Source organism: Panthera leo, chromosome C1 (genome assembly GCF_018350215.1).
Source record: "Panthera leo isolate Ple1 chromosome C1, P.leo_Ple1_pat1.1, whole genome shotgun sequence".
Classification (NCBI taxonomy): domain Eukaryota; kingdom Metazoa; phylum Chordata; class Mammalia; order Carnivora; family Felidae; genus Panthera; species Panthera leo.
In genome coordinates this window covers 143,973,868-143,986,858 of record NC_056686.1, presented here as the reverse complement: position 1 = coordinate 143,986,858, position 12,991 = coordinate 143,973,868, and the positions used below count along the sequence as shown (strand labels likewise).

Genomic DNA, 12,991 nt, shown 5'->3' with positions numbered 1-12,991 from the left:
AATTCAAATAAAACATTAATATGGAGAGAAGAAGAGGAAAAGAGAAAATATCCATTTTAAAAGAACTTTCTGTAGCTACATTTATTTAAAAAATTATACATTTTAAAGAATAACTTTCAATTATATCCTTTAATTTTTATTTAATATGTCCTTTTTTTTTCTGAGAAAAAAACCAACCACTGCAGGCATGAAGTTGGAAGATGCATATTTGAATACCGAAATAAATTGCAGTATTTGCAAGGTGGAAAGACAGGAACAGAGTTGAAATAAAATTTTGCTTTCCCATAGCGGTGTGTGGTTGGCTCAATAGATAGAGCATGTGACTCTTGATCTGAGGGTCCTGACCTCAAGCCCCATGTTGGGGTTAGAGATTACTTAAAAAAAATTTGCTTTAATATAAGACAGAGAAGTTTTATAAAAAAAAAAAAAAGAACTTTAATCAAAACTTAGAAAATTAAAAAGTATGCATGTAAAATTCATAGTAGCAAGGATAAGAAAGACATATCCATGTTCTTACTGTCTTCCCAAAAACAGAAATTACTTTACAGTCATTAAATAATACTAATACTGAAAAATAAGTTTTTATTCAAAAATAAGGAAACAATAGAAAAATATAAATTAAATTAGATAATAGAAAGAACACAGACTAGAATTATCATTGATGATTATGTTTTTTGTTGCCTTAAGATTCCAAATTTCTCTGTATCAAAAAAATACATCTTATATTTAAAATGTCACACAGGGGTTAAAAGAGGAAGCTAAATATGTGTAATAATATTTAACAAGAAGACTGCATAAGACTGATATCAAAGCATTTTAGTTATTACTTGAAGATTATGGTACAGCTCCTCTTTCAAAATATAGTTGGCTGTCTTAGGTCACTTCATCTCAGTCCCTAAGAGAAAATGAGAGTAACTTATTAAGGGCAAATCTCCCCTCTAATTTTGTTGAATGTTATTAGTTCCCTAATAAAACAGGACTCCTTTTTAATGAAGTCTAAGGAACTGACAAGAAATATGAGAATTCATTTTAATTACCATGGCTACAGGAAAAATCAACTCAAACAAACTACACTAATTGGCTGGCTAAAGAGCTGACCAACCCACATCACAGAAAGCAGGACATTTCACCAAAATTTTGTTGAAGTATAAACTGACACCACATGTCAATTATTTTTACTTCTAACACTGATCTCTTCTAGCAAATCATAAGAATTTTATAAGAATATTAGGTATATTAATTTAAACAGATGTTGTTTTATCACCTTGTGTTAATATAGCACCCTGATCCAAATTTGCCAATGCCATACATTTTTTATTATTATTATTTTTAATCAGGACACTCCTTAAGGTATATGTGGTACATGACCTTTGCGTAAAAATTACCAGTGTCCTGAACCACTATTAGACTGGATACTTCAGATTCATTGTACCTTTGTAAAAACAAAACAAAACAAAACAAAACACACACACACACACACAAACAACAACAAAAAACTGATACGTAGATTAATTCTAATTATTCTCGCTTTGTTAAAATTTCATAAAGCCTAGAAACATCTAAAATATGTTGCCTCCAAAGACACTTGTTTTAATAAATGATTTTATATATTTGAAAAACTAGAGAACAGCAATAAGTGACCTTTAAAGCCTAATTTTATATTTCTAATATCCAATCAACATGGCAAACTATTCTTCAGTAACACTCTCAAAGTGTCACCTAAACATGAATTCCTTGACAGAGAAGTTTGCACTATATGAACGAGGTTTTCCTGTCTTCCAGGTAGCTTACCTAAAGAGAGAGATTATACATCTTGATCTATTCATACAAACAGGCACATGCAAATAACATCACTGCAATAAACACGTCTGCAACACAACTGCTGAGCCTAATCCACACAACTCACTTTAATACAACATGCTAAGTTATACAAAAGTATGCAGTTCACTGGAGCTAATGCAAAGAACATGATTTCAAATGATTGATTCAGTTATCTTAATGAATAGACACATCAAAACAAAGTTGAAAGTTTGCCACTAATCTGTGCAGAAGTTAGTATTTGTTACTGTCCATGGCATAGTAAATACATGTAATGATGTGGACTGACTGGACAACTGAGCTATGTTAACTCTAACACTTTACTGAGCAACATGATGAAAAGTAATTAGGGTTAAGATCTTATAAATAAATAATGAAAATGACACAAGAGCCAAACTTTTTAAAAGCACTTTTAACTACAATGTAAGTTGAGGCTGTTTAAAACAATACACTTGCAGGGTGGAATTGAAATTTCAAAGGCAAAATTTCAACTTAAAGATTTACCAGATTTCATTTTATTAATGCTAAGTTCTGAATCTGGCTATGGTTCTCTATGCAATCTTAGACAACTTTTTAAAGATTTTATTTGAAGTCATCTTTTTCAATTTATGAACATTTGAAAACTACCTAAGGCAAATACCTCAAAAAGTTGAATTGGAAAAAAAAAAATTGTTGAATTAAATGACACATGGAGAGAGAACTGAGCTTTTTATTCCTCATTCCCAGGCTCTAACTGGGTGAGTGATTAGGGTGGGCTTCTCGTTTGTACTGGTGCCCTCTAAGGACTAGATGGACTTTGCCTTAATAAACACTCCATGTGCAATCTGTTCTAGCATTTACACTACTGATGGTAAGAAGCAATCTTCTTTAATGGATGCTGAAAAGCTTCAAGTGAAATCTGTAATTGACAAAGGTTTCACAGAAACGGGCAATTAAGAATAAAATTAAGGAGACGCTCTACAGGAAAAGCACTCAAGTTTTCACAGAATACTACTACTCCAGGAAAATATTTAGTAAAAATAAAAATATAAAAGGACCAAGTGTTGTTTCTTCCACATTATTAACTACTTCTGAGGTCACTGCACTTGTTAAAAAGATGACCACAGAGTTAATGTTAGCCTAAAGAAATAATCCACCTGCTAATACTCTTAGGAGGAAAAAGAAGAAAAAGTAAAGAAAAGCCTTAAGTGAAAGTTAAGGCAAGTTCAAAACCGATTTCTTCAAAATAAAAGCTGCTCGGTTTTAGTACCTCAAGATTGGTGGAGTAGTGTTATTGACAACAAATCAAAAACTCTTTAAAGAGCGCAGCGGTAAGGGTAGGGAGAACAAGGCACTCTAGCTCAAGGCTCCAGGAGCCAACACCACTGCGTAAGTGCTACTAATCCAGAAAGTGATAAAGACACATCCGAATTATTAATATAAGTAAGAGCACGAGAGTGAATGGCAAAGGAACAGAAGTCAGCTGTGCTCTCATTGCCCAACCCTCCACCTCTTGCCTTTCCCCCACCCCGCGCCCTCTAGGAGGTTTACCTGTGTGATAGGTTAGACTAAAAGTCTGGGCATAGTTCTCAGGTGAGCCAATCTCCGCCTTTGAGGGTTGGCGGGAGCCTGGTGAGAAGGGGCGGGTAACACTTACTTTGAGCAGCTTACAGCGGATCTGCGCGGAGACCATGTGGCTGTTGCGCAGGTTGCCCACCCGGAACATGAGCGTGAGTTTTCCGTCCCTCATGGAGATCACCGCGTGCTCGCTAAACATCAGGGTCTCCGCGCGCTTCTTGGGCTGGGACATCTTGATGAACATGCAGCCGATGAGGAAGGCGTCCACGATGGAGCCCAGAATGGACTGGAAGAGGAAGAGGATGATGCCCTCGGGGCACTTGTCGGTGATGTAGCGGTAGCCATAGCCGATGGTAGCCTCGGTCTCGATGAAGAAGAGGAAGGCGGAGGGGAAGTTGTAGACATTGGCCACGCAGGGCGTGTAGTTGCCGACGTGGGCTTTGTTCAGGTCGCCCCGAGTGTAGGCGATCACCCACCACATGGACGCCATGAAGAGCCAGGCCACGGTGTAGGTGAGGATGAAGATGAAGAGGTTCCAGCGCCACTTGAGGTCCACCAGGGTGGTGAAGAGGTCCGAGAGGTAGCGGCTCGTCTCGCTGCCCAGGTTGCCGTGCTGCACATTGCACCGGCCGTTCTTGTCCACGAACCGCTGCCGCTTCTTCTTGGGCACAAGCTGCTGCTGCGGGCCCTGGCCCGGCCCCTGGGGCTGCAAGCCCGACCCGCTGGACGAGGTGGTCACTACCTGGTAATCGTCCCCAAATTTCCTTCGGAGTGCAGACATAATACGGAGGGGCGAGCCAGATTCAAACGCGAAGCGAAGGCGCAGGGGCCGAGCGCTGCAAACCAGCACCAATGAGGAGGTGGGGGCGGGGGAGAATGGGGGACAAAAGCGAGCGCGCCAGGGGTGGGGGGCGCACCCGGCCGGGAGCTGCGCTCTCTGCCCCCTGCGGACTCCTCTCCTCCCCTGGGACAGAGGCTTTCTCTCCAAGCTGAGTCTTAAAACAAAAAAAGTGTTCTCGCGCACTCAAGGCAGGAGGGATGCAGGGACCAGGAACCCAAGCGCAATTTTGCCTCCAAGGTTTTCGAGGCTTCTCTTTTTTTCCCCCACCATCGGCATCCCGGGCCACCTCTTGCCTTGCCACAGCCCTCCTCTGCGGCAGCACTCCCAAACTGACTTTTAAAATTAATGAGTTGACCGGCGAGTCCCACCCCACCTGCCAACTCGCCAGGCTGCCGAAACTGCGCTACCTGCTCGGACCAGACCCTCCCCCCCTCCCCGCCGCTACCCGATCGCCCGCCCCCCGGAACAGCTCCTGGCTCCCCCCCGCCCGGCACTCCCGCCTCCTATCTTTTGGCCAAAATCCCGCCCAGAGGCATGTCTGCCGGGCACTGGTGCAACACCCCCCACCCACGCCCTCCGGGCTCTGAGTCCCCCGCTCCGGACTCCAGAGACGCTCCCGCCTGGCGTCCGCGGGCCGCAGAGTTTCCGCGGGCGCCCCCAGGGCCCTCCGACGGACTCTCAAAGGCCCCCAGGCCGCCCCCGCGCACAGCCGAGACGCGGCGGTGCGCGAAACCCGAGCACTCACCCACCGGGAGGGGGCAGGAGGCGGCGCAGCGGGCGGCAGCGGCAGCCTGGCCTCGCGCTCGGCGCTCACGGCTGTTTTCCTCGCCCCCACTTTTCCTGGTGTACCACGGTGGGCACCGATGCAGGTCCCCCAAGCTCCGCACCTCCCTGAGGGCACCACGCTGCCCCCACCAGCAGGATCCTGGAGCGCCCGCACGGACTGACTTGGGCGCGGGACTTGAGGGTTCCTTGGCGCTGTGCTCTCTTAGCAGGCGACGGCGGTGCTGCCGTAAGGGGTTCGAGCCTCGAGCTGCTGGTCAGACTTTCAGGTTAAATACGAGCGCCGCTTCGGCTTTTCTTCTGCTTCACGGTGCCTTCCTTTGCCTCTCCCCTCCTCGGTCCCCCTCTCCCTGTCCGCGCCTCGGTGGCTCCGGGTGGAAAATGCAAGGCGCGAGCAGGGGCGGCGGGAGAGCGGTGTATGCGCCGGTGCGTGTGATCAGCTGCAGAGCCGCGCTAGCCCCGCCTGTCCCTGCCTTCCCCCGCTGTTCCACCAGCCTGAATTGCACCTCCGCGCCTCAGTTGAGCCCGCAGTGTCTGACAGCTCAGGAAAAAGCGAACCCCTCCAATGAGGAGCAACCAAATCCGCTCCCAAACGCCAGCCAACTCTCCTTCCTCGCCCCCACCCCCACCCCGCATCAAGTCCAAAAGCCCCCAGCCAGCGGCAAATGCTGCACTCTCGAAGAAGTAACAATAGTCGCTGTAACTAGGACGCTCATTTAAACCGATGCGTGGATTTGGAGACGCACCATAAACAGAGAACCCAACTGGCTTCACGACAAGCATGTTCAGAACTCAGAGTTGCAAGTAGCAGAGGGGGCCTTAGGACGGGAACAGAAAGGTAGGGAGACACTAGTAGGACGACTCACAGTCCTCCCTGAAAATGGCTCTATTAGAAATGCTTGCTTAGTATGTCTACAGTTAACGTGTGGCTGTAATGGAGGGAAGAAAGCCGGATTGTAAAGCGCCAGGCCTGGCAGTTAACGGAGAGGCAAAGTGAAGAAATAGTTAATATAGAGCCCATGTTATTCACCACATTTCATGTTTGTTTTAAAATGTCATTACATCTTATGACATATTCTATTCAGCCCAGATACATAAAATTGATTTTGTTGGAAAATCATCAAATCATGGTTTATAAAAGCAAAGGGATGCTGTAAGACTCCCATGCAAATGAAAATTAGTACATAACCATTCGACCAGTTCTCTGCCAATAGGTATTCCCTTCTACCTCTAGCCCTAAACCCTAGTGCTGGTAAGCCTTGCACCTCGTCAGCCATAAGTAGAGGACTCTCATTGTCCTTTGGTCTTTCACTGTCATTTGTCATCTATCCCGAGTTACAGAGTGTTCTCCTGCAGGCTCCCTGATAAGAGGTCAGTAACTCTGTTATTCTTTAGGATTACATAAGAAGGGACAGTGACACTGTGGGACGTGGAAACTGCTGTGGGTCTGCAATCATAAGACCTGATTTGAATCCTGGCCTTGCCATTTACAAACTGTGTGACCTTGAGCAAGTAGCTAAACATCACTGAGACTCAATCTTCTGCTCTGGAAAAACTGGGGGTGTTAACATTTTCCCAATGTTGGTATGAAAAAAATAAACTATGCTTGCTGTGAAGGATCTTAGATACTGGGTTATAAAGTTGCAACAAGGCCAAGAGTTTAGGAATGAGTTTTGGGGGTTGGCCCCATGCTGTTACTAACACATATATTCTTTTCTCACTTCTGACTACTCTCTCCCTAAGACTCTATGCCCTTGCCAGGCTGACACCTTCAACTCCTGAAACCCACAAGGGTACAATCCCCATGCTTGCACCTTTGCCCTGTCTGTTCCCTCCTCCTGGAGTGTTCTTGCCCTGCTGTTCCATGTTTCTGGATCCTTCAGTCATTCAGCTTTCAGCCTGAATGTATCCTCCTCAGGGAGATCTTGGCTACCTCTCAGGTACCCCCATCACACCAGCTTGGTTCATCTTCATTTTACTTGTTTGTATTCTCCCAGCCACTGTCTTCTTCGGTTGTCTGTTTCTCTCCCTGCTCCATCGCGGTCCTGGCATGTAAACTCTATAGGAGCAAGAATTCTGCCTGTCTTGTTCACTGTTATGTCCCCGACACCCAGGACACCACCGGTCGCATACTACGACCACCAAAATATTTGTTGGATCAACAACATGTACCAATCTGCATCACTACAAACTCCACATACATTGAAACTCTGAGTAATACAGAACTAAAAGTCATCGCTAAATCAATTATATGACTTAATTAAAAGAATGTGTCCATTTTTAAAAAGTAATAGGTTCTGTGCTTGTTAGCTTTGGAACTGATATTCAATGAGCTGCCAAATCCCTTTGATTTTACTGCTGCAATAACTCTCATGATCTCCCCTCTCTTTACGAAACACTACTTTCTTCAAATCCCCATTTCATTTTAAGCCCCAAATCAAATGATTTTCTTGCCTTCAGTCTTTTACTCCTTCAAACTGTCCTAGAGAGTGTTACCAGATCTATGTCCTTAGAACCATAAGCGTAGCAGTGGAATGGAAACCAAAGAGTTCTCTGACTATTTCATTTCCAAACTTTTATGCATTCTCACTTTTCAAAAAACACTTCTCTATGAAAAACCTTTGCCATTTTCCAACAACCAAATTTATAAACAAATAACTTTATACTTCAAGAGACATGGTCTAGTCTAATCCTCTCCTTTAACAAAGAAGCAAATTGAAGCTATAAAGAGAAAATAAGTTGCTCAATGTCACAGAGTTCATGAGTGGAATCGTTGATTCCACTCCAGAATCTGGGTACTTTGCTATCCCCTACCAGATGCCTAGAAAGGAGTGTAGGATTCCTGCTTCACAGCCAGGGTCTTCTTCCACTATGTCATGCTTCTCCTATAGATTGAGATCAAAGGTCCTCCAAAATATGGCCTACTCTGTCTTTTCAAAATTATCTCCTACCTTCCCTTTGGTGTGGGCTCTGCTCCAGCCAACCTCGACTCTTAGCAGTTCCCCAAACATACTCTATGTTAACTTCATTTGCTCAACTACATTCTTGTCACATAAGTATCCATTTTTCTATCCCTGTAGAGTCCAAATCAGCATCACTAGTGTGTAGGGAATGGATGGATTTCTTCAGCTTTTACTTCAAGTGCCACTTCCTCCATGAAGCTGTATTTTATTCTGCCAGTAACAGTAATCTATCTCGTCTCAAATTTGGAATTTGAGTTCCAAATTCACCAAAATTTCCTCTATAAAATGGCAAAAACAGAGTGTCCACCTCTTAATATTTTGATACACCCAGTACTCCAGGTCTCCAGTTTTTCCTTGCTCATGGTAAATAATTAATAAAATTTTAGAGAGAACTAAAATTTGCTTAGCCCACTTTAATGTGTCAGTCAATGTGCTTGGAACTTCATAGTTTGTATTTATGTAGCTAGAACGACGGTAGAGTAGGGATTCCAAAACGTGCCCATTTCTGCCATTTTCAAGGTCCTTACTCTCTTAGAGAAACAGTAAGTACTGCCTGATAAGTTACATATTTTTCAGGAGACCATCATGTCACACTTTAAATGTGACTGAGCCTTTAACCTGTTTGTGACATTGAGGCCAACTCCTTGAAAATGTTTAAAGATGAACCAAACTCTTCTTCCCCTGTCAGGACAGCTGCTTCCATGATGACGTTCTGGAGGGCAGCCAGCCCCACTGTGCTGAGGCCAGGCGGGATGTGTGGGGAATAGATGACAGAAGGCCACCTAATCAGGTGCTGTCTGATGAACTGAAGTAGAAATGCTGTAAACAGAACGGGTCAAAGGAAGGAGAGGCTCACAATTTTAGCCAAGGCCACAAAGCCAGAAAAATCTGGAAAATATGACTATGGAATACACGATCATTTGGAGTCTCACATTTAAAGATAGAGTGATAGATTACAAACAGACTACCATATAGTTCTTGGGGGGGCGGGGAAGGGGGAAGAGGAGCCAAAGCTATATTTAACAACAAACTGGATTAAAAACAAGCTAGATACTTAATCTTCCCAGAAAGTACCTCTGGCAATATCTTATTTTCTGTGTCCAAAATTGGTAATATCATGAATAACTAGAACTTCAAAAATGAAGGATATGATTTTGTGTCTTAATACTAAAAAGGCATGACTTTGCACATGCAACTCACCCTATTATGTAACTGAACAGTGTAGGGAAGAGTATATTTAATGTAAAAGAAAAAAAAAAAAAAAACCTGCCCCTGAGAAGTCCAAATTCTAAAAATTACTTAATCGGCCAACTGTGAAAAAAGGGAGGCTTTGAACATCTCCGTATACCTGGCGTCTGTCTTCTCACCATTCATTTATTGCCACTGTGACTCCCACCATGGGATAGTCTCATGGCCAGAGACATTAATTATACTCAGGTGAAAATGACATTATATTTCATATTCCTTTACTCCTATCCTCTCGTTCTCCAAAGTACAATGAAGACATGGGCAGGCCTGGGGATCTGAAGTGTTTATGCTTCAAAAGGTGACACATTCCATTGCCACCATAAGTTCTGCTATATCTGGGAAGAGGTCACCCTTTGAAATTCTATATGCAATTTTTGGCAATAGAATGGTGTTACTTTTTTTTTTTTAACCCTCCTAAAAAAAGAATACTGAAGTTATTTTCTCTCTTGCCAAAAAGAGGAGAAAAAAATGAAAAGAAGAAATCAGTTGGAGATTTGATTGCGCAGACTTGGGAAAGAGGCACTGCCATACCATGGCGCATGACTCATCTAGCCCTTAATCTTGGCTCCAAACCCTGGCCTCTGCCTGAGGATTCAGAGAAAGGCAAAACGCCATTGTCACTTGGAAGCCATTTGTTTAACAAGGTTTTCCTGATTTAAATCCTCTTTTTACTCCAGCGCTGTACATGGGAGTACTCTGGTTTATGAAAGAATAAGGACTTTTAAACGATCCTTCCAGAACTCAACGTTCACTAAAAATAATAATAATAATAATTGTTTTCTCAGACCCAAGTGTTTGTTGGCAGAGCACTAAGGAAAAATAACAATTTCCTGTCCTTATCCATGTCAGTCGAGGTGCTATTTCTAAGGATTTCTTCCCTAAGAACATCAATGAAGTCCCAGATATCAAAATATGTACAAGAACGTTGCTTAGTTTAATATTGAACATGCACAAACTGTGTGCCTTGCACTATGCCAAGGGATGTACAGACCAGAAATTAGGACAATATGATTCCAACAAAATATATTAACAGCAACAACAACAATATGAAGAATACAGCATGGTAAGTGCCTGAAGGAAGGGGATTGCTTTAACATTCAGAGAAACAATTCTTTTAAGGAAATACTGCTTCAACTAATGTGAATTTTCCAAACCTACTAAACTGGAGTCGCTTACATTTTGTTGAGCATTAAATTACCTGTGTCCAAGTGACTTTATTTTAGAAATCTGCAGATTTTTGTTAATGACAAGACTTCTAAGAGGAAAGATTTCAATGTAATTGGAATAAGAGAAGAAATAATTTGCACTCATTTCATAGAACCTTACAAACATGGATTAAAATACTGGAAGAAAAAAAAAATGCAACCAGTAGCATTTTGGGGTTGGAAGAGTAGATTTTTCACCCTAACTTCCTGAGTTGCTGTATACAGAAAAGATTGGAATTGTTTTCCAAGACGGGAAAATAAAAATACAAATTTTTTAATTTTATTTTTAAATGTTAACAAAGATTGACAGATTGTGTCAATACAGTTTATCTTGGAAGCAGATACTTACACAAAGCTAGGAGGGCAAAAGTTTTCTTAGGAAGTAACACGCACTTAAGACAAAAGAGAAGGAACAAGATGAAGCCGAAAGAACCCATAGACTGTGATGCTGATCTAATACCAATGATAGGAAAGGTGGGAGGAGACAGAATTGGGTACACAGATACTCTATGATGCAAATTTGATAAAGTCTTAGCCAACCCAATGGGGAGCTCCAGAAAGTCACTGTTGAAATAGTACCATATTGAGCAGGGTTGGCCCTATCCTAATGGACCCACTGAGCTGGCATTGGCTGGAGGCTACTCCCAAAAGGAGAGGATTCCTGCTGAGTGCTACACCAGATTGGGAAAGGTGCTGTAGCTGGAGGCTAGCAGCTACAGGCACTGCTTCCAGCGGAAAGGCAAGTTCTTCTTGAAGGGAGATCAAGCAGCACACCTCTGTGGCTGCCAGTCAGAGTAGAAAGGTGGAATTTATCAGTGTCTTTCTAAATGTTTTGTTAAACAAATATCCAGAAATACTGATATAGTCTAACCAACTGATGGAGAAGGTATGCATAAACCTTCAGTTTTGTCTGAATTACGTGAATCTGGTAGAACCAGATTCACAAGTCTCTTATTTTGGGTGGGAGAGATAATAGCTAATGGCCATGTTGATCTTAACTTTGATTATAGTCTGCTAGAGGGTAGGGATATACATACATATATATACTTCTTGACAACACCAATGAATGACAAGGCTGCCTCTATGGCTCAGAAACGTTGCATTCCAGTTGAGAGAGATAACACAGATGAAGGAAATTGTAGACAATAGACTTCATTTACATTGTGCCATTCAATTAGATATGTTATCAGTAGCCAAAACAGTAAATACTACTATAGTTCTCCTGAAAGAAAAACATATATACCTTTTAGAATCCTCCAGTACTGAGGCAGTATTAAGACTGCATGAAGGAGAGGGAGAGTCAGGAGTAATGGAGCAGTTGGGCCACAGGATAGGATAGGAAAATAAAGGAAAGGGCACAAAAACCATGATGACAAAGGGATGGTGAAGAGAACTCAAACATTTCACAATATGTAACCCAGGCTAGAAAGGAAGGAAGAAGGATGAATAGAATTTTCTGAAATCAGATTGCCCTGTTTATAGTTTCTAGCTATGCATTAGATTTGCCTTGGGACTCCACCCAGATCATTATATCAGATTCTGTGGGTATAAAACCCAGGCATCAGTATTTTTTTAAAAGGTCCCTTAGTGATTATGACAGGATTGAGAAACCTTGATCTGTGTGAACTCCTGCTTATTAGTAGAGGAGCTTCCCTGGGAAAGGTCACACACGGACATCCTCTTCCCTTCCCTCCCCACTCCTGAGAGCCTTCATCCTTTGGCAACAGAGAGACACTAGGGATTAATGACCCATGCTCCCCTGGACTCTCACATCACTGAATATAAATCCAAGGTATGGGAGGCTCTTCCCCTCATTGGAAAAGCACATGGGCAAAGCAGGACACAAGGTGGCTTGACTGCAGTTTAATCCAATCCTTCCAATTACAATCATAAATAATGAACATGAATGGAAGAATATGGGGCCTCTGATTTCTAAATGGAAGAATATGGGGCCTCAGAAATTTTTTAAGTTTTTTTTATGGATAATGTTTCTATTGCTTCCTGTGGATGCAGATACGAGTTGTAGGAAGTCTGTCTTCCTACCATCTCTCTTCACTACTAGATATCATTCTGTCCTGAATTTAAAAAGGTAAAAAGAAAGGGAGGGAGGAAGAAAGAAAGGGAAGAAGAAAGAAAAAGATGAAAGAGCACAAAAATTAAAATTCTCACAAAGATGACCGATAAACCAATGGAAGAGCACTGGCAAAACTGGCCACACTGGCAGATGGCCAAGCTAGGATGGGCAGACCTGGCCATTTGCTTTCCATTATACGATTATGTGGTGAGGGTGGGGTGAAGAAATTACTGAAATAAAAACGATAAGCACTAGAAACTAGGATATCATTTTTATACATGTTTATTTCTAGATTTCCTCCCAGTGTTTACTCCGGGAAAACTCTCACAATTTTTTATTTAGCTTTACCTTCCGGGAAAAATAACTGCTTGGAGTTCACCCAGTAAAATGACAATGTAAACTCACCCACGTTAGTGATTACCCAGTAGCCCACAGATAAGCTTCCTGTTGCCCATGAGATAATGGAGGAGGCCCTGGGGATTAGTTTAGGGGTGGAGTAGGA

The 12,991-nt window shown here is 42.5% G+C and overlaps 1 protein-coding gene across 2 annotated transcripts in view; it reads right to left on the bottom strand.

The window, feature by feature from the left end:
• The window catches only part of KCNJ3 (potassium inwardly rectifying channel subfamily J member 3), a 150,872-nt gene extending 146,625 nt beyond the window's left edge, over nt 1-4,247 (bottom strand). For both annotated transcript variants that reach the window (XM_042948814.1, XM_042948815.1), the window contains exon 1: nt 3,455-4,247. In XM_042948814.1, coding sequence (XP_042804748.1) covers nt 3,455-4,156 — 702 coding nt within the window. In that variant the 5' untranslated portion in view covers nt 4,157-4,247. The remainder of the gene's footprint in view (nt 1-3,454) is intronic.
• Between the last annotated feature and the right edge of the window lie 8,744 nt (nt 4,248-12,991).